At 41.3% G+C, this 25,267-nt stretch overlaps 1 protein-coding gene across 6 annotated transcripts; it reads left to right on the forward strand.

Annotated features, from left to right (window-relative positions):
* The first annotated feature begins 729 nt into the window (after positions 1-729).
* LOC119215457 (connector enhancer of kinase suppressor of ras 2-like) lies at positions 730-24,867 on the forward strand. 6 transcript variants are annotated; one of them, XM_037467639.2, is made up of 22 exons: positions 730-869; positions 4,748-4,911; positions 6,825-7,027; positions 7,821-7,926; positions 8,685-8,747; positions 8,832-8,951; positions 11,165-11,224; positions 11,365-11,433; positions 14,148-14,294; positions 15,565-15,698; positions 16,211-16,413; positions 16,585-16,674; positions 17,461-17,651; positions 17,756-17,804; positions 17,894-18,072; positions 18,159-18,232; positions 19,330-19,401; positions 19,570-19,637; positions 20,446-20,546; positions 20,624-21,119; positions 23,493-23,692; positions 23,775-24,867. In XM_037467639.2, exons 1-22 carry the CDS (start codon positions 806-808, stop codon positions 23,820-23,822), a joined length of 2,901 nt encoding a protein of 966 aa, XP_037323536.2. In that variant the 5' UTR covers positions 730-805; the 3' UTR covers positions 23,823-24,867. The 6 variants fall into 6 exon arrangements, with proteins under 6 accessions (XP_037323536.2, XP_037323537.2, XP_037323539.2 ...); XM_037467640.2 differs by having other exon boundaries at positions 15,580-15,698; XM_037467642.2 differs by having other exon boundaries at positions 8,706-8,747.
* The last annotated feature ends 400 nt before the right edge of the window (positions 24,868-25,267 follow it).

Consider the following 25,267-nt stretch of genomic DNA (forward strand, 5'->3'; position numbering starts at 1 on the left):
ACCAAGTAAAAAATAGCTATAAGGTCTGAGGAAGGTTTTGCCATTTCTGCCACGGGCATGGTGCCTCTGTTGGATAAGATGTTTAATTGTCCAGATCCCACTTAAATCAGTAGCAGTGAATTTTCATATTTTTTTTAATATACCAATTAACAGACCTGTTTCACCACCACCACTTGCCAGTCTACTTTTGAAAGTTGTTAGTTTGACAGTACAGGACGTTAAGAACAGTCGTCATCGTTCGATCCGTTTCTGCTTGTTCCTATCCAGAATCATGGCCAATTGCGTCGTTACACTTCCTTCGCCCTTCTGGGGGCACCAATGACCTGTCATACTTGCGTCGCACGGTGAGGGATGCGACTCCATGTCTGTGTGTGAGGGAGGATGCTCAGAGCGAACCCAACCTTCCCAGACACCAGTATGAGAGCGTCCGTGCGTTGCTCTCCTCTGCTCTGGATGGTACTGGGATGTATTTTGGAAGGAGCGAGGACCCGCCAGCATTCCCACCGCTGAGCCTGACATGAATGACAAATAAAAGAGCTCCGTCAAGCGAGCAAACAGCTCCGAAATGTGCGCCTCTGCCTGGCTGCACTCACTGTTGTCTAAGCGACATTTAGGAGGTTTCGGACCTACCTGGTTTTGTTTTTGATCTCAGCGTCGAAGAATACGGAATGTCCGTATATTTTATTTGTTTTCTAAACATTCTTTCCTAATTTTTAGAAAGCTTTTTGAGGTGGAGAGGCGGGTTTGTCGTGGGTGTTCTCTTTCTCTTTTCTTTTGTCAAGCGTGAACAAGACAAACTTCTACCATGGCACTGGTTATGGAGCCCGTGAGCAAGTGGAGCTCCAGTCAAGTGGTTGACTGGATGAAAGGTAAGCCAAATACATAACTGATACCACCCAAAATAAATAAATAAAGCGGCGTCGCGTTGAACAGTGATGCACCGATCTGCTCGTGATGAGAACCAAACACCTGCTGAGCCTCGAGGGGTTCGCAGCTGCTAACTGGCTTTTAATTACAGCCTCAAATCACTTGATCGATTTTCCAGCCGGTTACAACGCGGAGACGCCTCGTGCTTTCGGAGCAACATGTTATCCACAGACCAACACACTCAAATAGCTCCAAAACGGGTCAGAACCTCTATCCTACCATGCAGGGGGGGTCATTGTTAACGCGGGAAACCCACACGAATTATGACCCTTCTCCTTGGGACTGGGGTCAGACTCTTTGTTTCAAGTAGTGGGCCAAGCCATGTTACAGCCTTTGTGTGCAATGTTTAGAGGATGAGCTTTGATAGCTTTACATAGACATCTGTGCCAAATGCTGCTCCTCAGATGTTCTCACGAAGAACAACTAGTTTTAAAAACATCACAGTGAAACCCACGCCACGTTATACATTTATTGAGGCGTGAGATCAGTTTATATTTGTGAACCTGAACATATATAATCAAATCTGGAAAACGGTACACACAATGTACAGATCCAGCTTGTTAATGAAGTACTCTTAAGGCCAACTGCCATCCAGGAGAAAGACTAAAGTGAGCTTGAAATAAGGGACGGAATTAAGTTGGAAAGCTTAATGTGTAGTCAAAAATCAATTCAACATTTAAAATATTTGGTAACTGTGTTCCTCTCAGAGGAAGATTATCTGCTCAAGACCAGGACAGTGTCTGTCTGCGGTTAAGTCAATAGATTTGCAGCTTTTTGTCTATTTCTCCTATTAAAGTAATTGCTAAATATGTGTGAGATGTAGGCGGAGGAGATGAAAGGGATGCTCTAAAAGTCTGTCTGTTTGTTTGTCAATGCATCAATTGTTTTGGTAGCGTGTGTTGTTTTGCAGAGCCACATGCTCACGTGTCAGAACGCAGCATACTGAGATACTCCAGAGGAAAGATACACATACGTGTTTATTGCCTTAGCACACACACACACACACACACACACACACTCTTAATCATAATTCTAAGTCTGTCGGCATTTTCCTGCTGGTTCAGGCATAAGATGATTTGAAGGATCGATGCAGCCTGTTAAACAGGCTGTTTTAGCCTGTTTAACAGTGTGCTAGCTCACATAAGACAGCGTACAGCTTGGTGGCAGAATTATGCCGACCCAACGGCCATAGGATGCGGACAGACTTGTAGCACCAGTGAGGAATATACAGAGAGCGAGAAGCAAGGACTGGATATGAGAAAGTGCTCTTCAGTGTCCCACATCTGACAAGTGGAGCAGAGACAATTGGGTGCCCAAAGCTCAGTAAGGGTAATTTAAAGTGAGGGACGGAGCGGCGCTGACAGACACCAAGGAAGAGGAAACGGAGAGGGGGGAGGGGGGGGGGGGGTTAGTTTTGTATCGCATCCATTCTCTACTTAGAACTGGCTGTGTTTGCCGTTAGCACTCACAGGTTCCTTTTTATTAGCATAACGCCCCCTGATGTCACTGGAGGCCAAATAGGGGCAATGTGTGACCTTCCCACACCCCCCCCCCCCCCTCTCCACCCCACCCCCCGGTAGGGTTTTGTGTGAGCAAGACGCCCTATTCCCTGCTGCGACAAAGCTTTGAAGAATAGATTTCTTTCACAATAGAGAAAAGAATTCCAGCTTTGACTGAAAATGTGTTTGTTAAAACAAGAGCGTGGTAGTGGGGCAAACACATATGACCATCTCAGTATTGCTTTTATGAATTGTGTGTGTGTATCGAATCCGAGATTTTAAGCAGGCTTAGTATAATCTCTCGTCCCTGCACTGTGCATTATCGTGATTCATGTTTCGTGAAGTACATCAGCTTTGTATTTGTTCTCTTTCAGTCGCTCTCGCACACAGTGACAGCCACTAGCAGTTATCAAGGAGGGGTCGGATGAACAGGAATCCATTTTAACAACGCTAACAGCCCTAAAATATCTTTCTTGCCTTGCATTACTGCTTCACATTACTAGTGCTGCGCTTTTAATTTCTCCTCAGCGTGCCTCATAATCTGACCCCTACATGACATGGTCGGGAAAATTGATGCAGTGGAGATTACTTTGTGCAATCAGAGAAGTGTACTCAATCTCTTACATGATGCTACTGTCAGAAAGGGCCAAGTATGAAACATTTCACTTTGAAACTTTAACAACCACAGATTAAGTACAAGTCTAGTACTAATCTTTATTTATACACATCAAAATAGGGCTACATAATGCTTTACAATAACACGTGAATATGTAAAAAAGAGTTTATTGCTAATGAGCTCATCAGACAGCTATGTCGGCAGCTTTGTCTCATGCTAACATGCATTTTTGGGAAAGCATCACATCGACTCTCCTCTTTGTATTTCTGTATTTGGTCCTGCGGTCAGAGAGATTCCCTGCCAAAACCCTCCTTTGTGGTTTCTATGGCAATGTGGGGAATACTTCAGTGATATAATGAGTCTCAATTAACTTGCAAAAAGGGTGATTAGTTAAGCCTTTAAATTGTATGCAAAACCATGAAACTCCCTATGTTTCCTCTCCAGCGTTTAGCTGCCAGCTAAACCCGATCAGAATGCCCGATCTGCTTCAGGCACAGCGCTGAGACACACGTATATATCATTGGTCCACAGCGATGAGAACACCAGATGAGCAAAGAGTGTGTGTGTGTGTGTGTGTCTCTCTCACTGAGGAGATGGAAATGGTGTGTATAGAAAAAGCCTCACAAAGGCTACTCTTTCTGTCTCCAATCTTAAAAGGACAGCCAGTTAGTATTCAGAGCACTTTCTGGTGACACACAGTATGTGCGTCTATAAATGAGTTGTGGCTGAAATTATTACTAAATTTATTGCTTTGTCAGTCAATAGAAATGACTCAGCAACTATTTATTAAGCACAGATACTGAAATGTCTTTTTGGTAAAATTAATATCTTTCAGGTTTTAGACTGATGGTTAAAAGAAGCAATTTGGAGAGACTCAGCTGTACAAAACTATAGATAGTATGTAATTATTTTAGCCATAGCAGCATTTATTTATTCATTTATAAATGAATATCTTTCTTTACTGTTGTTTTATAGATATTCATCAATTGAGAAAATATCTAGGTAATTAATGAATTTATTTTAGCTAGATAGTGTGTGTGCTTCATATAAAAGAGAGATAAACGTAGATAAAATGCTACACACAGGAAACCTGGGTTTTCAAAGTAAACTACTGTATATTAGCTGTAGTTATTTAGAGCACCACACAATGTATATATTTATAACATAATTCTCTTGGCAAATTACATGCAATTTCTGAAGATGGGTTAATTTAAGTTCATGGTATCTCATGAGTTTGTTTTGTGATGCTGTTTTTTTGGAATAATGCAGTTATCTGTTGGTCCTAGTGCAATTCGTTGACTGAGCTGAAGAATTAATTACTTTTAGTCTCCTGTACTTCACCGTCTGCGTTGCTGAAAGACTTCACACCTGCTGCAGCAGTAAAATATGTAACACAATCTGAGCACAGACATGGAGCCCCTTTTTAGTTGAAAGCATTTTCTACTTTAAAGCTGGAACGGCACCTCAGGACCGTTGAGGAGGTGGAATCTGTCAGATTTCGCAGACGGTTTCACACTTGCGCACAGGTTGTATTTTTTATGTGTTAGGTTTTACAGATCTACAACAGAAATTCTGGCAAGAAAAGTGATATCAGGCCTGATTAGAACACGTAAGGTAAATAAATGTTTCATAAGATATCAGAAAGTCTGATGCCGCCAGCCAACTCAAGTTTTTCGTGATGCGGAGTTATTCATTCGTCCCTCAGGTCTGGACGACTGCCTGCAGCAGTACATCAAGACCTTCGAGAGAGAGAAAGTAGGAGGGGACAAGCTGCTGCGTATCACCCACCAGGAGCTGGAGGATTTGGGAGTGTCTAGGATCGGCCACCAGGAGCTGGTCCTCGAGGCTGTGGACCTACTTTGTGCTCTGGTGAGTCCAAGCTTCCCACGCTGTCTTCCCGTTGCTCTGTACCGTCACCTCACAGAGTTTCACACCGCTGCTGCTGGATGAAGTTTCTTTTGGCCATTTAGTGCCTCCTCAGATTATCAAATGTTTTAAAATTTGCTGAAATGATCCCAAAAATTTTTTCAAGAAAGGAACAATGGTAGTTTTTTGTCATTTCAACTATTTTTCAAACATCACAGGAAATTTACCAAAGATAATAATCTAGTCAACCGTTTCTGTACAGGCACATGTGTTGTTAGTGCTGACATGGATTACAACCTTCTCCTGAAGGGATTTCTGCTCTTAGGCTCACAGGAAACGAACTACTCTCTTGCCGATAGACTGCTGCTGTGATCATCGGGCTAATGTGCTGTTGAAGAAGCTTAATATTCACACAGCTTGTTAATCTTGCCCCATGTGTCCCTGCAGCCACCTTAGTCCTGGGTTAACTTGTGATTTGCGTCAGCAGGATATCAATGACCTGAGATAAACCAATGACCATGTCCATGACCTGATGAGAGTCTTCTTCTCCAGTGAATCTCATTAGAAAATGTACTGGGTTATATCTGATTCTAATTTCTGATAGAATAAAAGAGGAACCACAATTAAGTAAAAAAAAACATGATTTAATCAAATAATTTTTTTTAATTTTTTAAAATACATTTTTTTTTCTCCACCTTACATTTACAGTATGGGGGGGGAAACCTTTCATTCAACACCATTATGATGCTGAAAAGGTGTGCAATAAAAGTGCACGCCAGTTCCACACTGACATGAATATGTGGGAATATGTCCGTGTGGGCTCGCACCAGAGTGACTACTACCCCCTGCTCGGCTGAATCGTTTGTCCCTTCTAACCCCCCCTCAGTCAGCCGAACCGTTTGCCTGACTATTACCCCCCGGTCGGCCAAACCGGTTGGCTTTGGCCGACTATTGCTCCACCCCCTGAAGTTGTAAACCAAGGGTAAACAACAAATAAATGTCAGAAAATAAGTCAAACTATTACAATATCATAGAACTTTCAAAATTATATCCCCCCTTTAAAATGATATAAAACTGGGAAAAGCCTCAGATTCCTAAATTGGAGAAGGGGGGAACTAAGTAATTATTTGGTATATTTTTAGCACTCACTCACAAAGTAAATGCAAACATAAAGCTCTCTTTTGTATTTGAGAAATATTTTGTTAATTCATTCTTGTTGTGTCAAAAGGCAGTTTTCTCTTTTATCTTTATCTTTCACATTTATGTTTCATAATGAGGGGACAATCAAAGCAAAGTAAGCATGGATGTCAATAGCGATAACTAATAACCTATATGCTGCTCTTTCAAAATGCACATCCATGTTGGGGTTAAAGGTGCATTGCTAGAGGAACAGAAGAAATATGAAGACGGTATACAATATATATAAAGGAGGAATGAAGGAGAACAGATGGAATAGGGATGAAGATGTGTACTTGTTAGAGACACATAGAGAGACTAGATGGAGATTTAGTGGACTGAGGTCACAGATGCAATCTGATTCTACAGTCCTCTCATCCCGCATCGCTGCACGGGGGGCCTCGCTTCAGCCCCAAAGCTCCTTATGTAACTAGGATTTAGTTTAAAGTCTCTCAGGCCCTTCTGTATTGAATATGATTAGAGTCCCTCCTGCCGCGCTCTCCCCTCCCAAGAAACTCTGACGTGACAGACACCCACAGGCCTCTACGAGCATTAGTCGATGTGCAGAATAATGATGGCACTGCTATCCCTTGACATGCAAGGTGACAGATGGAGAGGGGGGCAGACCGGACGGGTCAGTGCTATCCTTCCTCATAGCCTTTGTAGCATCTTCTGTTGTGACCTTTGTGGTCTCACCGACTAACTGGTTAAACAGAGTGAATTTGCATTGCTTTCTCTAGAATTATGGGCTGGAGACTGAGAATCTGAAGACTCTTTCTCATAAGCTGAACGCATCTGCCAAGAACCTGCAGAACTTCATCACAGGCCGACGGCGCAGCGGCCAATATGACGGCCGAGCCACCCACAAGCTGCCCAACGACTTCCTCACGTCCGTGGTGGACCTGATTGCTGCGGCCAAAAGCCTTTTGGCATGGCTGGACAGGTGAGATTTGCAAAAAGGTGCCTGTATAATGCATTTAATTAAGTTAAACCCACACGCAATGTTCATCAGGACATATTTTACGCACAACGTTTTGCCTTTTAGGTTTTGAAGTTGACCGGGGGGAGGGAGGGGGGTTATTTTAGCAGCACTAGGCACAGCCTAAAGTAGTCTCAAATCTTGCACCACTTTGAAAGCCCTGAAGTTAATCCTGGATGCATACCCATTTTCAATTAAATGTCATGAACATTTTTTTTTTAGTTTTAGATTTTCTTTACATTTAAAAAATAACATGAAGCAGCTATAAAAATGGCTTTAAAAAAAAAGCACACATTCTTCGCTTTCTGGTATCAAGCCGTTTATTACATAGTATGTTTTTGGAATTCCAGTGTTTTTGACCCAATAAATTCAATATCCAAGGTTTCATTTTCATCTTGAATCCGTTGTTGTTGACAACATTAGGGGTTGGGGTGTAACAAAGACTGAGACTGTTTTTGTTTTTGTTTAGAGAAGATAGTATAGAGAAGAAAGTAGTAGAAAGCAGTAATATTACTAGTAATATTAGTATTTGTCACAATGAGAAAATATGCTAATCTAATTCAACTAATTTTTCTATATGTGAATGCTATATTGTAGACATAAATAACATTCATATTATTCTCTAAAATCTGACTTTACATCCCAAAAATATTGAAATCCTTATTTGTGTCCTGATGTACATTGTGTTTGTAATTGTTCCCACATATTTACCAATGACTTATTCTCAAAGGAAGAATGATCTAATGGTTCATTCCAGGTGCTCCTTTTTTTTCAGGTCCCCATTTGCTGCAGTGGCAGATTACTCTGTGACACGAAACAACGTGATCCAGCTGTGTCTTGAACTCACTACAATTGTGCAACAGGTACATAAATCATGTAATTAAAGTTACTTTTTAATCCCAAATGAATTTCTAGATCAAAATGCCACCAGTAGAGGAGAGTTAACCCATTTCCCAACGATTGCGGTGATGCTAAAATTCAATATACTTGCCTCAAACTTAGTGTGCAAATATATATACTTTATATGAAAATACATGTCTTTTAGAAGCTGAAAGTTCATTAAATAATTTGTGTTATGCTTGTTGCAGAAAAAAGCTGAAGCAGCATCTCACCTAATTCTTTGTATGTACATCCAATTTAGAGCTTAACTAAAGACACTGCAAACTGGGGGTAAAAGTGGGAAGCATATCACACATTTGATTTGAATATCAGTGTATTGCTGTTTGACATGTTCATGTTGACAAAAGGAACCAGCCCTGTACAACCCTGAAACATCAGTATAAAATGAGGCAAGCAATGCTTGATAGGTTTTAGGACTGTCCCTTGTGAGAATGATGTTTATAGAAAAATGCAAGTGGGAAAATTTGAAGGTGGGAGTGAAAAATGGCGACGTGGAGAGTTGACTGTCGAGAGAGGAAGACTGGCAGAGAGAGAGAGAGTGAGAGAGAGAGAGAGAGAGAGACATGCCTCCGCATTGGTGACTCATTTGTTTTGTGTTTGTGCATGCCTGTGTGGGAGTGTTGGGGGTTATAGGTGCCAAGCTGCTCGGTTTTGCTTATATCCACCTACAGCAGAAATACCAATAATAACTTCATTTTGACACATTCTCTTGGGGTAACAGTGCTCTCTGAATGTTTCCCAGGACTGCTCTGTGTACGAAACAGAAAACAAGATCCTGCATGTGGTGAGTTGCTGACCGGATTGAATGTAATGAGGCCATAATGAACCTACTTTAAGGTAGCACTCATTCCTAATATGTCGTCCCCAGTGTAAAACTCTGTCTGAAGTGTGCGACCACATTATCTCCCTGTCCTCGGATCCCATGGTGTCCCAGGCTGCACATTTGGAGGTTGTGCAGCTGGCCAACATAAAGTCCACTGAAGGACTGGTAAGTCCGTGTCTTCTCTTTCAGACTTCAAGAATCACACTCTCTCTAACCCTTTTGACAGTTTCTCATTCTACTCAGTATGTCATTAGAGAATGCTCTCTTTAAACCACACAACCTGATTACATAGTAACTACAAAATTAAATAAACAATTTGACAATATTTTTAGGATAGTAATTGCAATAGCTGTGCAGTAATTACCATTATGAAATAATGAAAAAATGAAATTGAAAATAATTGTATATTTGTGATTTTTATCCTGTATATAACTGTTATGGCATGGGAACTTAATGTAATAAGGTAGTAGTTGCAGAGTATTTTATAGTTTGTACTAGAATTGTACTGTTTAGTCTTTTAGTTTCATCCCCAATGACCTGTTAATTGTAGTGGGCACTTTTTGTATGAAATACACCAATGATTTCTAGATTTAAAAAATGAGAAAAATTAATTTCAGTGTTCAGTGTCTTTATGAAAAAACCTAAAGACTATTAAGAAAATGTCATTGCATTTCATCTCTTAAGGCCTTGCATCATGGATGGGACTTAGCAACCTATGATTTAAAAGGTTAGCTGTAAAGAACTAACTTAATGGCATCAAACCACACAGACTCTCTTTCATTGTAAACACGTCAAAATGTAATAAGCGTATAAGCCCAAAACCCCAATACTAATTTAGTAAATCACAACATCTGACCGTCCTTTGATGTATGTTTGATCCAAAAAAGGTATGTGCAGATCTTCTTGCAGCATCTATCTCATGCAACATTTTCTTTAACTTAAGTTGCTCAACCACTATTACTAACCTCGCCTGATTTGTTCCTTCCAGTTAGTGTTATTTTTAACTCCTTCCTCTGTAGGTATTTTGGGACCATGAAGGGACCAAGTACATAGGCTATTTATTTAAAGGGTTGGTTGACCCAAATTACAAATATTTACCTCCAGAGCCCTGCCAATAGGTTGGCTTTTATTGCCCTTATTTTATGAAATCCAAAATATCTACATAAAACAGAAGTCCTATTCCCAATGCATTGTGGGTAGATTTCCTCTGTGATGCTCACAGAATGAAAAATATAAAGTAAAGTAAAATCTCTGTTGCTGGGGTTAATAGAAAGCTGCTGTTTGCCTAATGAGAGTAATCGGTACATTGTTTGATAAGACAAGAGGATGTTGAATTTTTAAGTCACTTTATACATGAGTTGTAGCATCATTTCACATCTCTGAATATAATAATGAATGATGAAACAAAACATGAACACTGTGTGCCTCTGCGCAGTCCGTCATCCACATGAGTCAGTTTATAAAAATAAGCATGAAAATATTACATTGTCCATGTTAAACTGAACAAAGTACAAAATGCTTAACTTGCAGATGATATGCTACAAATGTTTGTATATGCACTTACCTTGGGAATAAACTATAGGTAGAACCACCGTGTGAAGTAGCAGGAAGAGACACTTATTTATTGCCACTGTACAATCTTCCCCACTTGGTCAGACTCCATTTCGCTCTGACCTACACTCAGGCACGAGCGCACTGCTCTGGGCCACAATAAAAGCCCCACCCCCACGCAAAATGCTTGCAGGGGGGCATGCAAGTTCTTTCATCCGTTCAGTAAAACCTGAACACAACAGTGGGCCAAGTGGCCTAAAAATAAACCTCTTTCACTCATCTTTAAGACTTGAAGGCTGCTTCTGTGTATAAGTGTGTGAGTGCACATATGTACTCATGCACATCTGTGCAAATGTGTGTCGGGGTCGTGCATGTTTGTGTGCATGTTCATTTGTAAGGCCCCTTAGACCCCCTTTTTAGGAAAAAGTTTGAGTTTTAACTTCTTTGCTACTGTGCAAATAGTATTTTCAGATCAATAATCCCCCATGTTTGATTCAATCTGCTTGAAGGAGCATTTGCGTGAGACCTACCGCTAAGTGACCGCAATTCAGGCTGTGCTGTGCATTTGGTATTTAAGGTTCTTGATGTTATCATTTTGAGATTTGTCTGATGAGACAAATCCAAGTTCAACATGCAAAACTGCTTGAATTGAGACAAATCCCAACAACGCAAAACAAATGCTAAGATTTGCAGTAATTCAAGGCCCTTGGTCTGTGTGGCAACTATATGTGTTGCTGTGTCAAGATGCATGTTAAAAGAGCTTCATGTTAAAAGAGCTTCAGGTTAACAGGTTCCCATGTTGTAACATTCCTGCTATCTCTGCACAGGGCATGTATATCAAATCAACGTATGATGGTCTGCATGTAATCACCGGGACAACAGAAGGAGTAAGTGCACGACTTTTTGTGTTTACACCTTTACACTGCTCCTTTGCCCGTATAGAGTGAGGGGTGTCTCTTAAATCACACCCTCACGAAAGTGAAATGGAGCTGCAGTTACTGACTCTGCCTCTCTCTCCATCCATCAGTCTCTGGCTGACCGCTGCAAGAAAATCCATGCTGGAGATGAAGTCATTCAGGTCAATCATCAGACTGTGGTAAGACAAATCTTCTCACATTTTCCATTATTTTTGTATGCATTTTGCATGTGCTCAGTACATGCGGTAAATGTGTATGTGGCTCATGCATACATATTATAACATATCATATCTGTGTTGCAGTATATTTAGCTGCTGCATCACTGTTGGAACTGTTTTTGTATAAGTGGCTGGCTGTGGGTTCTCATGCAGGTTGTTTTTGAGGATGTATATATTTTACTTGGATGGTCAGTTGAAATGGTTGAGCTCATGCTCTCAAAAGCCCTTCAGTCAATCAGGAAGTTCCTGCTCAGGGCCCTTAACAGACTCTTAACACCATTTTCACTATGGTTTCCGTTAGTAGAGTTTAAACTTCTGAACAGCGCTGATGCATCCACACAGGTGTTTTATTTATTGTTTTACATTTTCCTCAGGACAAGTGCTTGATATATCCCTTTTCAAATGAAGGTAGTTTTGTTGCAGTTGTTTGGGAGGGACTGCCAACAGACTTTGTGTTTGAAGATTTTTGGGGCCTTTTTTTACGCAAAGAAAGATTAAGAAATCCGAGAGGAATGGTAGAGGTAATGACAGGAAACAATGGTCCTTGGCTGCTGATGTTGCCATTCAAGTAGCCAGAGTTTATCATTATTCTGATAAAGAGGTTTGGGGTCCTCAAAAACAATATTTTTCGAAAGAGATTTTGTACAACACATCGTATGAATTCAGTTGAAATGGAAAAACATCAGTTGGTGCACAATTTAAATATAGCGCCCATTGTCTAAAATAATTACTACTTGCCTGTTCAACCACAAGACATATGATAATTACAGCGCTCAAGTCAGATTTATTTCAATCAGTCAACTCACCGACTAGATACAGACATTTCTCAATAGACAATAAGTGCAAATACAGAGCTCATTTTGATGTGAAGACTCTTTTGTCTCACTTTGAAGTGCCAGAAAGCGAAGGCAGTAAGATCATTACATGCTCCTCATGGGGAACCAGAAGAAATACCTCTTTTAATAAGAGACCATTTTACCTGTCATAGCAGATGAGCACAGAAGAGCGGAGTACATGTAATTGCCACAATGCCAGAAACAAAGTTGTTATGCATTTCAAAAAGTGATCGGCTGCAGCATCTTAAATTTGCAGTGTGATTGACATCAGTTGAATAAATGTTTTTTATTTTTCTCTTTTATTGTTCATAAGGCAGGGACATTGTTATTAATAAATGGTATGGTAGATGTCGGTGAGGTGTGTGTCTGAAGGAACGATGTCCTGGTGCGGCTGTTACAATGAATGCCATAACCAGCTTAAACATTGCTTATACATTTACTTCAGTGTCGCCCATAGTTAAGAACAAAGCCATAATGGTTGATGGTTCATGAACATCCCAGTAGGGGAGGCAATGGGCATGCTGAAACCAAACTGCATTAAAGTAGATGTGTCTATAGTGGGAGGATTTCTTGCACCTTCTCTTTACACAACAGGGAGCCCACAGGAGAAGATCTTAACAGGAAAGCAAAAGAAAATATCCACCAGTCTAAGAGACAGTATAACAAATATCAAGTAAAAAAAGAATGAGAGAAGAGGCGCTTGAAATAGTGCAGGGATCTATAATTAAAGCGGCTGGGAGAAGAAATTCAGCAGAAAGACGGCAGAAGGAGTCACACCAACCAAAACTAAGTAATGAGGGGAAAATCTTTGAATTTCAAACGATAAAAGAGCAACACATCTAGAATAAGCTTAAGAAATGACAAATTATTTGCTGCTATTGGGCACAAGATTGGAAGGCTGTAAAAAATGTAATGACAGTATGTTAGACATAAATTACTCCAGGCAGCAAGAATAGATTGAATTCCTGGTGCAGGTCAATAAATGTGGAAGGCTTCAGACACATAAAAAGGGACAGTAAATTTTAACACAGAAGAGTGTTACAAGAGTCCCCTGAAGAATCTGAAACAGGGTTTATAAGAAGCCCCTTAGAGAAGAGTATTGCTGTAGATGTAGAAATTGTTTTCTGGGCCAGTAAAACAATCTTCTTATCATAGAAACAGGCAGGCTTTGGAGTATACAACAGGAGTCTGTTTTAGCCTGTTTATCTCTTTAATTCAATTTCTGTGTGAAGGATATTTGTGTAGTGGTAGTGAAGATGAAAAATGAGTGGCAAAGAAACAGAGCGATTACTAAGTCAGTGCTGCTCGGAAAACACAAGATGTACAGAAACTCTGTGCAGTCAGCCAAGCAAGAGAGGATACTTCCTCCTCAAACTGGAGCTGGCATATTTGGTTCAGCAGCAATCTGTGCTTCTCTGGGTGGGATGTTTTTGTGCCAAATGTCATCAAAACTTGGTTAAAGACTATTTAAAGGCCTTGTAGCTGTTTATAACAGTGCGTCATGACGGCGCCCTGTGGACTGATGCAATGGGAGGTACACAGGATGCCCTCTGGCATCCAACTTCGCATTTGACATCCTCATCGAAATGCATCGCGGAGGCTGTGCCGCTGCTACCAATCATCAGGATGCCATGTGCACTCTCAAATAACGACCGCAACGGCACAGAAGTGGGTTAGACGACTCAAAATCACTCGAGAAAGAAGACTATATGCGTGAAGAATAACAACTGCACTAACTGGATGTTCATGTTAAAATATCCACTTGTTTTTACTTTAGCTTTTAGTCATGGGCCTGCCTTCTGAGTTTTAGGAAACCCTCATAGTCTTGTTGCTTGCTAGGTGGGCTGGCAGCTGAAGAACTTGGTGAACTCACTGCGTGGGGACCCTGCAGGTGTCACCCTGACGTTGAAGAAACGCCCACAGAGCACACTCACATCAACCCCTGCACTGCTCAAGAATATGAGATGGAAACCGTTGGCTCTGCAAGTATGATGGCTTATTTCATACTCTGCAGATAGTTTGTCTGTAGATATGTATTTGTATGTATATATCTGTGTGTGTCTGTTAAGGATAAGACTGCACAGACTCAAACATGCATAGACCGGGATGGGATTAAATTAGTGCTTTTACAATAAGGTGCTAATTCAACATTCCTAAACATGTCATTACATTACAGTGCAGTGTAATTTTTTCTGTGTCCCCTTCCATTGTCAACCACATTTGCAAACGATTAGTTGGAAGTTCCAGCATCCTTTCGTTCACAAGTTGACATTTCAGACCTCGGCGGCATCTGTTGTCCTACTTTAGCCAAACCAACCCCATTTTTAGGACCGTGAGCCTGAGCCAGAATGAATTGAAGTGAGCGGGATGTGGATTAATGTAGCTCAGCCTTTCTTTGAGTCCGAGGCCAGAGAAAATGTTTTCTTCCAACTGAGGCCCTAAAGCGCGGTCCTGCTCAGCTATCTCCCACTTCACATCCTCATTCTTCTTTTTTCTCCACCTAAATCAAATTCACTCTCCTGCTGGTATTTTTAAGGATTGAAAAAACTGACCTAGAAACTAATGTCTGACTAAAAAGAACAATGAAACCGCAATTACCAACAGTAAAGGTGGTCTGTGCCGCGGACGCCCTGCATAAGCACTGACACACATAACATGTTATGATGGAGCACATCTCTGATATTTTTCAACTGTGAGTTACGTAACATATTGGCATAGTTTAAGCGGTGAAGTTAGTCATTTAACATTCATTTCCCTCATTTAATAAGTTTGTTAATAAATGTATTTTGGAATTTTATCCCTGCAAAAAGGGCTTCTTGTCATTGGATTACTTTTATCTGACTATTCAATTTATGTGAATGAGAACAATTTGATTTATTGAATATTTTGCTATAAAGGAGCATTTTATTCTATGTACTGTTTAGCAGACAATAGGCTATGACCAAGTTTTCCTTGACCTGAATGAGACTGCACACCAAGCTGTCGTCTTGTGTGCACTAGTTAGAACTCCAGCATCAGCAACGTACAGAAGGCTGCTCATTTCACGGCTGAGATCCTCAGCACTACACTCTACACCCAACAAATGGTCCCCGACTGACTAACTGACTGGACTGCTGTCAACTGCAAATTTTCTATGTGTCAATCCCTGTAACTGTTGCTCTCTCTCGCCGTCTTCCTGTCTCTCTCTCTTTTGCACGTGCTCTCACACACACACACACACACACACACACACACACACATGTTCACTCACACACAGCCAATCTTCCCTCAGAGCCCCAGCAGCAGTGTCGCCACACCCACCAGCACTTTAAGTACTCCATCCAGGAGGAGTAGTTGTGCTCTGCAGGACCTCTACATCCCCCCTCCTCCAGCAGAGCCCTACACCCCCAGGTGAACTCACACACATAACACACACTTCACCAGAAGTCTTTTACTAAATGAAGGTATGCTGTGGAGTTTTTGACAACCGGTGGTGCTGTGGAGCAATGATGATAAAAGTGGGACCTTGGGTAAATTCACATTTCACACTGTGAGCATGTTAGCATCCTGCTTACTGTTTTTGGTTGACTATTTTAGTTGTAAAGTAATTAGCATTTGGTAGTTATTAACTGTAGATTTTATATTAAAAAAGAATATATATATATAAACATAAATTGAAGAAAATAAAATAAAATATATATATTTTTTTCTTTTCTTCTCCTGTATCATTATATATATGTGATCTTGTTTTAGAAATATACAGACGGGCAGGAGACGTGAGAAAGTATGGAGTGATAGAACACATTGATGTTTTACATGCTTTTCAGTGTATTGCATTCTGATGGAGGCAGTTTTTCTTTCTTCTAATATTAATCACTATCTTAACTGACGGAGAAATGATTCCCTGCTTTTCGTTACCACAGAGATGACAAGAGCAGTCTTTCGGGTGATGATCCTCAATCGGAGGCCCAGGTCGCAGAGGGGTCTGAGTCACCAAACTCCTACCTGGACCAGGAGTGTCGGCGGCAATTTCCTCTGGTGGAGGAAGATGCTATACTGTACTGTTATGAGTACGACCAGAACCAAGAGGTGTCATCAGTCCGCAGAGGGAGCACTCCCACCTATGGTAAGACTAATCTAACGCTGTAATACTGTAATCGTGAGAGCCGACGGCGCAGAGCCCCGCAAATGTGACGCCTGTATTCTTTCGAGACGTCTTTGAGACGTCTACAGCTGTTGGATGTGCGTGTGTGGGCAGTTGTGTGATATTGACGCTGCCTGCGCCTCCTTGCTCCAGGCAGGCTTAGGCCCATCTCAATGCCAGTGGAGTACAACTGGGTGGGAGACAACGAAGACCTGGCCAAGCTGAAGAGAGATAGCAGGAGAGGTGAGTGGGAGGCAGTGGGAGAGAGAAAAAGAAAGGGGGACACAGAGAGGAGGGGGACAGAGAGGGACAGAGGAAGCTGGGGGGAGTGGGAGGATATCTCATAAAATCCTCACCATCTCAGATCTCCTCGCCAAAAAGTAGAAGGATGAGCTGGCCCGTCAAAACCGATAACATGCTGGATGTCAGAAATGCCACGATCTCCTCCATGTGTTCACAATCTGTCGCTGTTCCTCCTTTCCTGTCATCCCTCTCTTTCTCGCTCTCAGCCTTTCCATTTCTCTTTGTTTGGATATATAAAGTACACCGTTGCTTTGGCAACTGTATAATAAATCCTGAAATGTTCACATTTTGTTGTTGACTGTCGAGCTAGGTGGTAAAGGGAGTGGGAGGAGACTGAATTGCTTTATTTCAGTCCCAAAGAAGTGTTCGTTTCCTCCAGGGACGTAGTAGATTCAGTATGTTACTCCTTTGGGATTTTCAAAAGAAGTGATGATGCTATATTTATCTACAAGAGATACCGTTTTGAGGCCTTCCTGCCTGACAACAGCCCCCCTCTTTTGGAAGTCTTTTGAAAAGTCAGCATTCACTGATCTCAAAGAGAGCAATCTAGATGACAAGCAAACCGTTGGGTCTGAAAAGTTGAATGTAAAATTACTGATAAACAGACTTACTAAAATGGTGCAGTGTCTCCACATTTAGTGGAACTATACAGCCATTTGGTTTATAAATTAGTCAATGTAAAATACTGTGTGTAGCACTGAGATTGCGGCTGTTGTGTCCTTGCAGAGAATTCCCTGCTGCGTTTTGCGAGTGAAGATAAATCCCCGGGGGAGGACTTCCTGCTGGGACGCAGCCTGAGTCAGAACAGGAGGAAGAGTGAGCGGCGAGCCAGCCCCACCCATTACACGCTCGTCCCCGCCCTCCAGATGGAGGTTTCCTTGTCCACATCCAGCTCTGACTCCGCCTCCCTCTACCATGTCAGTCCCTCATGTCTGGGATGTTTTTCATTGCTGTCATAAGCTATTGTGTAAGTAGAGGGCTTTCAGCAACCTGCGTGTCATCATTCCTGTTTCCTTTGCAGGTATTTGAGCGATCCTCGCTGATGTCCAGGTCAAAGAAGAAGAGCAAAGGTAGGCGCATCGGTTTGTACTCAAACCTAAACATAAGCAGGGTGTTTCCTGACCCCCTTTGTTTGTCTGCTCCCCTGCTGCACCTGCAGCTGGAAGTCCTATGTCTTCAATCAGCAAGCGTCGGATCTCCTGCAGAGACTTGGGTCAGGGCGACTGCGAGGGCTGGCTGTGGAAAAAGAAAGATGCTAAAACCTATTTCTCACAGAAGTGGAAGAAGTACTGGTTCATCCTGAAAGACACATGCTTGTACTGGTACATGAACGAGGAGGTAAATATGATGAATTTCACAAAAAAGAGATTTTCACAGCATTTATCTCTTAATTGTGGCACTTCAACTCTGTTTGCTCCTCACAGGATGAGAAGGCAGAGGGCTTTGTCAGCCTCCCGGAGTTCAAGATTGATCGTGCCACTGAATGCAGACGGAAGTAGTGAGTACTGAGTACTTGTTTCCTCTAGACACCACAGATCAAGCATTCTAGGTTTTAATTGCTTATACATTTAGCTTCAAAATTGAACAAATTACACTAGATATATATGTGTTGAATTGAGCTCACAAAGCTGGCAGCAGAGGCTTCATGTGCCAATCCTAAAAAAGTATTATCGCTGCGGATCTTTTGCGCAAATGCCACTTGGCTGGAAAAACATTGGCATACGCATTGAAAAATTTAGCAAATTGACCAACTAGAACGGACAATTTACAGAGGACGCCTGACTCACAAAAACTACGCACTTTGGTGTGTACACATTTATCATTTTAATACGATATTGTGTTTAAATCTAATATTGTGAATATAAAGCTGAAGCGGAAGGGCAGTAGCAGTACTGACAAAAGTGCATTTACAGCTTTTTATTATTGATAATTTAACTGAATCCCATACAACAATGTCTTATGAAATTTTTTGTTTTAGTAATGTTGATGTTGGTTATAACATAGTGAGACACATTTACTTTGATGACCTCCAACTAACTGAGATTATAAATAAAAATAACCTCATGAGCTCATGAATCTCTGGAGATATAGAAATATTTCAGGACAAATAAAATATTTAGATCTCAGTCGCTCAATCTTATCTGGTTGAAGCATGCCAAATCTTGCTTTCTAATGAAACCCAAATATTTTTTGCAAAACAGACAGTTCAAATAATAATTGGGCTCTTTAAATAGTATTCTTTTTGCCAAATAAATGTGAGCACATCTAATGCTTCTTTTGTGTACTACTGGGTTAAATACCATCAAATTCAGATGTTTTCAATATCAAAATAACGGCTTGTTAAACATGGTTTACCTTTGTGTGTGTGTATATATATATTAATCATGCAACTAAGTATCTGTATTGTTTTACATGCTAAATTGAACAGTCCCAGACTTACAAACAAGCAGAGCAGTTTATCTAATGAAGCAAAGTTTTTGTTTCTATGTGGCCGCGTTTACCTCAGAAGTCTTTCGCATTCATATGTTAATTCTTGCTATACGTCCCCGTTCTTGTGTTTACGTATGAGTAAATATTCCCTGGGTTCCCTTTCAGTGCTTTCAAGGCTTGCCATCCGAAGATAAAGACCTTCTATTTTGCAGCGGAAAATGTAGACGACATGTCGCGGTGAGTTAATGATGCTGTGATAGTCATGCTGTAAACTCTGCAACCGCTTTTATATCCCTGCCGGCCGGATATTGAATCCCCCGACCCCCCAGTCTCCTTGAACAGAGGCGTTTTAAAAGGGGAGTGATCAAACAGGGAGACACATACCTTCGTTATTTCCCCCCTCAGGTGGCTGAGTCGTCTCAGTATGGCAGTGGCAGGCTACTCTGAGCAGGAGAAAATTCAACAGGACCAAGGTGAGATTATTCACCGGCTGTTCACTGTGATTCTCCGGCTGTTGCAGTTTGCTGGTCGACACTCATATGAAGCCTTCTCCTTTAGGAATCATGTTTATTAAGTAAGGTTTTTTTATTTCATATCACACGTTTACAGCAGTCAATCATCAGAACGTATCTGCTCTTTGAGCCCTATTTCACATGCTGCAAACACAAGAATTCAGTTAATTAAGTTGTATTCTTCCATAATTGCCAGCGTTCCACTTTTTGACTTTCCATCCCATTCAAGCATCTCTGCTGTGTGCTGAATATGAATGCAAATTTCCGCGGCTGAAGGCGTTCTTGTTATTTTCATATTCAGCTGTTATTTGGTTTCCCACATATGGACAGGAAACGATTTAACCAACCTTTGTGCTATTTAGAGGAGCCTACGTAGAAACCTCACCGAGGTGGGCGGATGATCTGGTTTGTCATTGGTTCTATAAAGAGGGGGCTTCTTCCTTCCTAGACAAGTGCCCAAATAAGACACTCAACACCTCCACAGGATTTAACAGGAGGTGCTCTTGATTCATCCGTCTCCATATTCAGCCTCAACAGTTGAACCCGAACACCTACGCCGCATCTTTACCTGACAGAAGACTCACTCATGGGCCATGACCTTACGCAGCAGTTTATAAAGCTGTAATATATTGTACATACTGTTGATCTAAACTCTTAGCTGCTGAAGTCCTGTGTGAGTGTTACCCGCTTTGTTTTTTTTGTGATTCTGCAATAGAGATTAAAAAAATAGTTTAAATCAAATAACACGAGACATCTCTGTTTGTGACAGATTACTGGAGTGAGAGTGATCATGAGGACATGGAGATGCCCCCGATGCCCAAACAGGACAGTCCGCCACCACCTTATGACACCTACCCGAGAGCATCCTCAGTGAGTCCGGCAGCCTGGGTTTAGGAAGATAGGGCTACATTTTATTTTTTAGTTGCTAACAGCCTGTATTTGTTTAGGTGAGTCCTTACCTGCAACCTAAACGAGGCCACCTCTCCTCCTCCGACACGTTCCAGTCGCGGTCCTCTCATGACGACTTTCACTATAAGCCTCAGGACGGCAGCAGCACCAGCAGCAGCAACAACGGCATCTCCTCCAGGCAGAAGACGAGCGGCCACCGAAACTCATGGCATGACCAGATGGAAAAGAACTCAAGGATGCAATACCTCCAGACGTTTCCGGTGGAGGACAACCTGCTCTCTGAGGACAGAGACCAACTGGCGATGGAGTACCGCAGACAGTCCACCCTGCCGGCACAGCGCAGCCAGCTGCTAGAACAGTACAGAGCGCTGCCTCTGCCTCTCAGGTCCAGCATCGATTCAGATGCAGGAGGGAAGCCCCGCAGCTTCACGCTACCCAGGGACAGCGGGCTCCATGCTATCTTGGCCGCCACCGCAGCCGCGTCGGATCAGAGGGAGCCCCGTCACTACCAGCTGGACCGGGCCAGAGGCAGCGGTCAGATACACAGCATCTCTATTTTCCCATGAACTGCGAGCAGAGACCTTTAAGATTATGCCAAGGTTTATGGATATAATACATTACTTCAAACTAGAATTGAAACAATCCGTTGAATAACTAGTTGTTAATCACTTGCCAAGAAATAACCAGCAGACAAATAGAAAAGTACTGACAAGGCACGACCATTAATCACTGATTTAATGATAAGTATATGAAAGAATGTGGACTAGCTCAGCTAATCATAAAAATATAAAAGTCCGAAGAATATGATGGTGGTATTTATATGAATACAAACTAGACTGAAAATTCTCAACAAGAACAATTTCCGGAGAATAAATCACAATATAGACTTTGAATCAAAAACACTGTTAGATAACAGCCTGATTATAATAAGTAAAATGGGGACATTTGGTGCAGGATTTTGTCTATGAAAGTATACAAGAGCTAATCTGACAGAGCAGTGGGGATATCTCTCACAGATAGCAGTGGGAACTACGGCAGTAGACAAATGGAGGAGACCAAGGGGTCACACACTTAACAATATAACCCACGTTACCCTGAAACGTCTCTCACGCACCGTCACATGCACATCAGTGTTTTCTTCTGCACAGTGCTGAGCAAACGTGCTTTTTTGTCATCACTCATTTGATTAAAGCTGCTAACACACAGTCAGAGCCAGAAAATATCAGAGGTTGAATGCTGCTATTGCCTTATTGGATTGGATTTGACGCCAGCCCATTTGTCGTCCCTCAAAGACCCCCAAGGGCAGTTGTCTAAGTGAGATGAATTTTAGCGTCTTATTTGATAGTGATTTATCCTGGCAGTTCACTCCTCTCTCACACACACTCTCTCCCTCCCTCTTGCTCGACCGAGATGTCATTGCACCTCTGGGCAATGTTTGAATGGTGAGGCGAGGAGGAATCCTTTCAGCCCATGTTAATGTTGAATTCTGTACAGCATAAAGAAACACGCCTAAGGGTCCTTTCTTCTTGTCCTCATTTATCTATTGCTCTTCACGGTGACTCTCTCCACCACTGCCTGTAAAGACAAGAAAGAACCACAAAGCAAGTGGAAACGCACAAGTCTGTTTCCTAAACAGAACATACAGTGACGACAACCTGATTCAGTGCACTTTTATATTGTTACTATGCCAGCAGAGGGCAGTGTATGTAAACAGGAGGTATGAGGAGCCCTCCTAGTTTACTAGAATGATGCACAAGATGCACTTTTCGCTAAAGACGATTTCATAGTGAAGAGATGTACCAAAGATAAATGATACAGGAGAAAATATATATATATGTGTGTATGTGTTTGTGTATGTATGTATGTATGTATGTATGTATGTACTGATGTGTATGGCTGCGTAAACAGAAGAGGACACAGATTACTTTTTTATTTAATTACTTTTATTTTCTATAAATTCAGATTGATTTGATGTCTCAATATGTTGAGATCACTTACTTTCACAGAGTAAACTAAAATGACCCAAAAATATATATTCAGTGGTTGGATAGAAATATTCACATTGAAGGTTTCACTTTGGCTCTTGTGACGGTGTTTCACACATCTTTCCTTTAATTAAGAAAATAATTGCAGAATTGCCATTAGTTCTGGCCCTTTTAAAAGTGGTTCAATCTTAACTTCACCTCGAATAAGTACGAAAGTGAAATGCTGCTTACTCATTGAGCTATAATTGTTGATCATTTAATGATTTAACATTCACAGGAACCCATTTTTGCATAAATTATATTTATATTGCTAAAACAATCTTTTGGTATTATACTCGTACGGTATATTTGCCCCTCATCTTGCTGTATTTTGCACTCCTTTCACGAGCCTATGGTTTGCTAACTACCCAGCATATAATGTAAACGCTTGTGTGGATGTGTGGGCAGAGAAGCTGCATCTACAATGTCCTCTTTAATCTGGACTGACACAATGATACATTATACATGCATGATGAGATGAATATTGAAGAGTCTTTTGTGATTCGATGATGGAGACATGAGGTGAATGGGTTGGATGCACTTTCAAATTATGACAGCAACAATGTGATTGGCTGAGGGAGATTGTGACAAGAAATTTGCTTGGTGAACTTCAGAGTAAACCCCTATAATCAGCTCCTGGAGTAGAAACCAAAGAAAGAGAGAGATTATTGAATTAACGTAATGAGTCTTTCTGACTGAACTTCTGCTAATCTCCACATAGTGGAGCAGTACCGGATCCACTGCTAAGCTTATTTTATTAAAGGTTATATCTCTGATATGTGGTTCTTTTGTTACAACTTCTAATTCGCTGTATATATAATAAATAGATCGAACTCTCATCCTTTACCTGAGTTTAATGTAAAATCTTTGATTTTCTTCGCAGGCCAGGGAAGGGAGTGCAGGATGCAGGCTGACTCTCTGGGAGACTTGTACAGGGCTCTGGAGCAGAGCAGTCTGTCCACATCGTCTGACCACAGATCAGCCAACCGCCTGGAGTACAAACGCTCTTTTGTCCGCCGGGCAAATGACCCACTGCTCGATGACAAGCTTCATCGCCTGCGGATCCTCCAGAGCTCCCTTAAGGTAAACATTTTTTTTTTTTTGCATGTGTGTCTCTCCATACATGTAAGATTTATTTCTAAGTGATACTTTGACTTTATTACAGAATGTCCCTCTTCAAGACACCAACCGGTCCCTGGGTTTTTTAGGGTAAACTGAGGATCAGTGTGTTAATAAAACCTCAAACCAATCGCCTCAGCCTGTGCCTCACACTGCTGGCATCCCTTTGCTGGAGCTAAAAGGCACCAAAACCCTTCCTTTACCTGCTTGGCTCTGCATCTCCTCTGCTTTAGCTCCTTCAACCTCGCTCACCGTGCAGGAGCACAAAGACTTGGTGTCTCTCTCCGCTCTCAAGATGAGGGCTCTTACTAAAGGCGAAGAGGGGGTCTGGCTCGATAGAGCAACAGGTTTCATGACTGGAATATAAGCACTTTGTGTCCGTGTCAAAGATGCGTCGGGGAGCTTTGTAATCCATCGCTCGCATGCATGGCCGCCTCGCCTCGCTTCTGTTGATTCGTTTTGAACTTTCTGCTGGAGTTGTGTACAGCTGCTCTGTCTGACGACAAAGGCTATTTTGGATGTACACAACATTTTCTTATGCATGTGTGTATGATTTGTTCTATGACTGTACAGGGTGTTAAGCATATATACATATTTAATATTACATTGCTGCAACAGTGACTACACAATGTTTTGGGGTACTTAAACAAATTTGTAAATCAAGTGCTGTGCCTCAGTGATTGTGAATGTACATTGTACTTTTTCAAGGGACAAGCAAAGATGTAGAAAGCAAGCTATTCCTCAAAACAGGAGCACAAATAAATGCTTGGCAATAATGAACTAGTATTGTAAATTACAAAGGAATGGTCAGAATATTTGTCTATTTTTGTATGCATGCCGTCTACCTAATTGTTTGTAAAACAGTTTTGTATTTCTGTATTTTTTCGGCCTGGAGAACTGGTGTTTCCTCCACCGCCTTGTGTTTTTGAGACTTAAAATTTGCCCTTGAAAATTGCAAGAAAGATTTTTTTTAAGTGTTAAGAGGAATAACTGTATTTATTAAGTGTTTAATGTACAAGCATGCTTTGTATAACTAAAACACAGTACCATGCTGTTGACTAACATTGCATAAGTGTGCCATATTGTAGCTACATTACTTTTTTATTGAATAAAGTATGGCAAAGGCACACTGAAAGAAATGCATTGTTATGTCTTGTTTCATCTCATAATCGCATTTTAGATGACTCTTTTTTAGACAAAGATTGACTCAAAGGATGTAGGATATGATATGACACAGAAGAGGATTGACAAAGGAAACAAAACTATGTGCAGATTGTTTCGGCCTGCAAACACCTGACAAACCATCACAGGATGTTCATTTATTGAGAACACACCGGCAAATCTTCTTTTCTTATTCGATCGATTTTCTCTCAATGATACTACTTTTCAATCGTGCTCTGGTCTAAATTAACTTTTTTTGGTTCAAAAGTAACGATTATGGTAAAGAATATGGACCTGATTGGTCAGGTCAGTGAGGGATTTCAGATTTGGCCATCAGATAAAGCCTGGGGAGAGAGTCATTAAATGCCTTGAAGCAAA

This window comes from Pungitius pungitius, chromosome 16 (genome assembly GCF_949316345.1).
Source record: "Pungitius pungitius chromosome 16, fPunPun2.1, whole genome shotgun sequence".
NCBI lineage: Eukaryota > Metazoa > Chordata > Actinopteri > Perciformes > Gasterosteidae > Pungitius > Pungitius pungitius.

What these genes read in the sequence shown, in the direction of transcription:
- LOC119215457 (XM_037467639.2), top strand. Translation starts at nt 806, where the DNA reads ATGGCACTGGTTATGGAGCCCGTGAGCAAGTGGAGCTCCAGTCAAGTG. An exon ending in GGAAACCGTTGGCTCTGCAA is followed by an intron (nt 14,295 to 15,564) that starts GTATGATGGCTT and finishes ACTCACACACAG; the next exon opens with CCAATCTTCCCTCAGAGCCC. An exon ending in AGGGAGCACTCCCACCTATG is followed by an intron (nt 16,414 to 16,584) that starts GTAAGACTAATC and finishes TCCTTGCTCCAG; the next exon opens with GCAGGCTTAGGCCCATCTCA.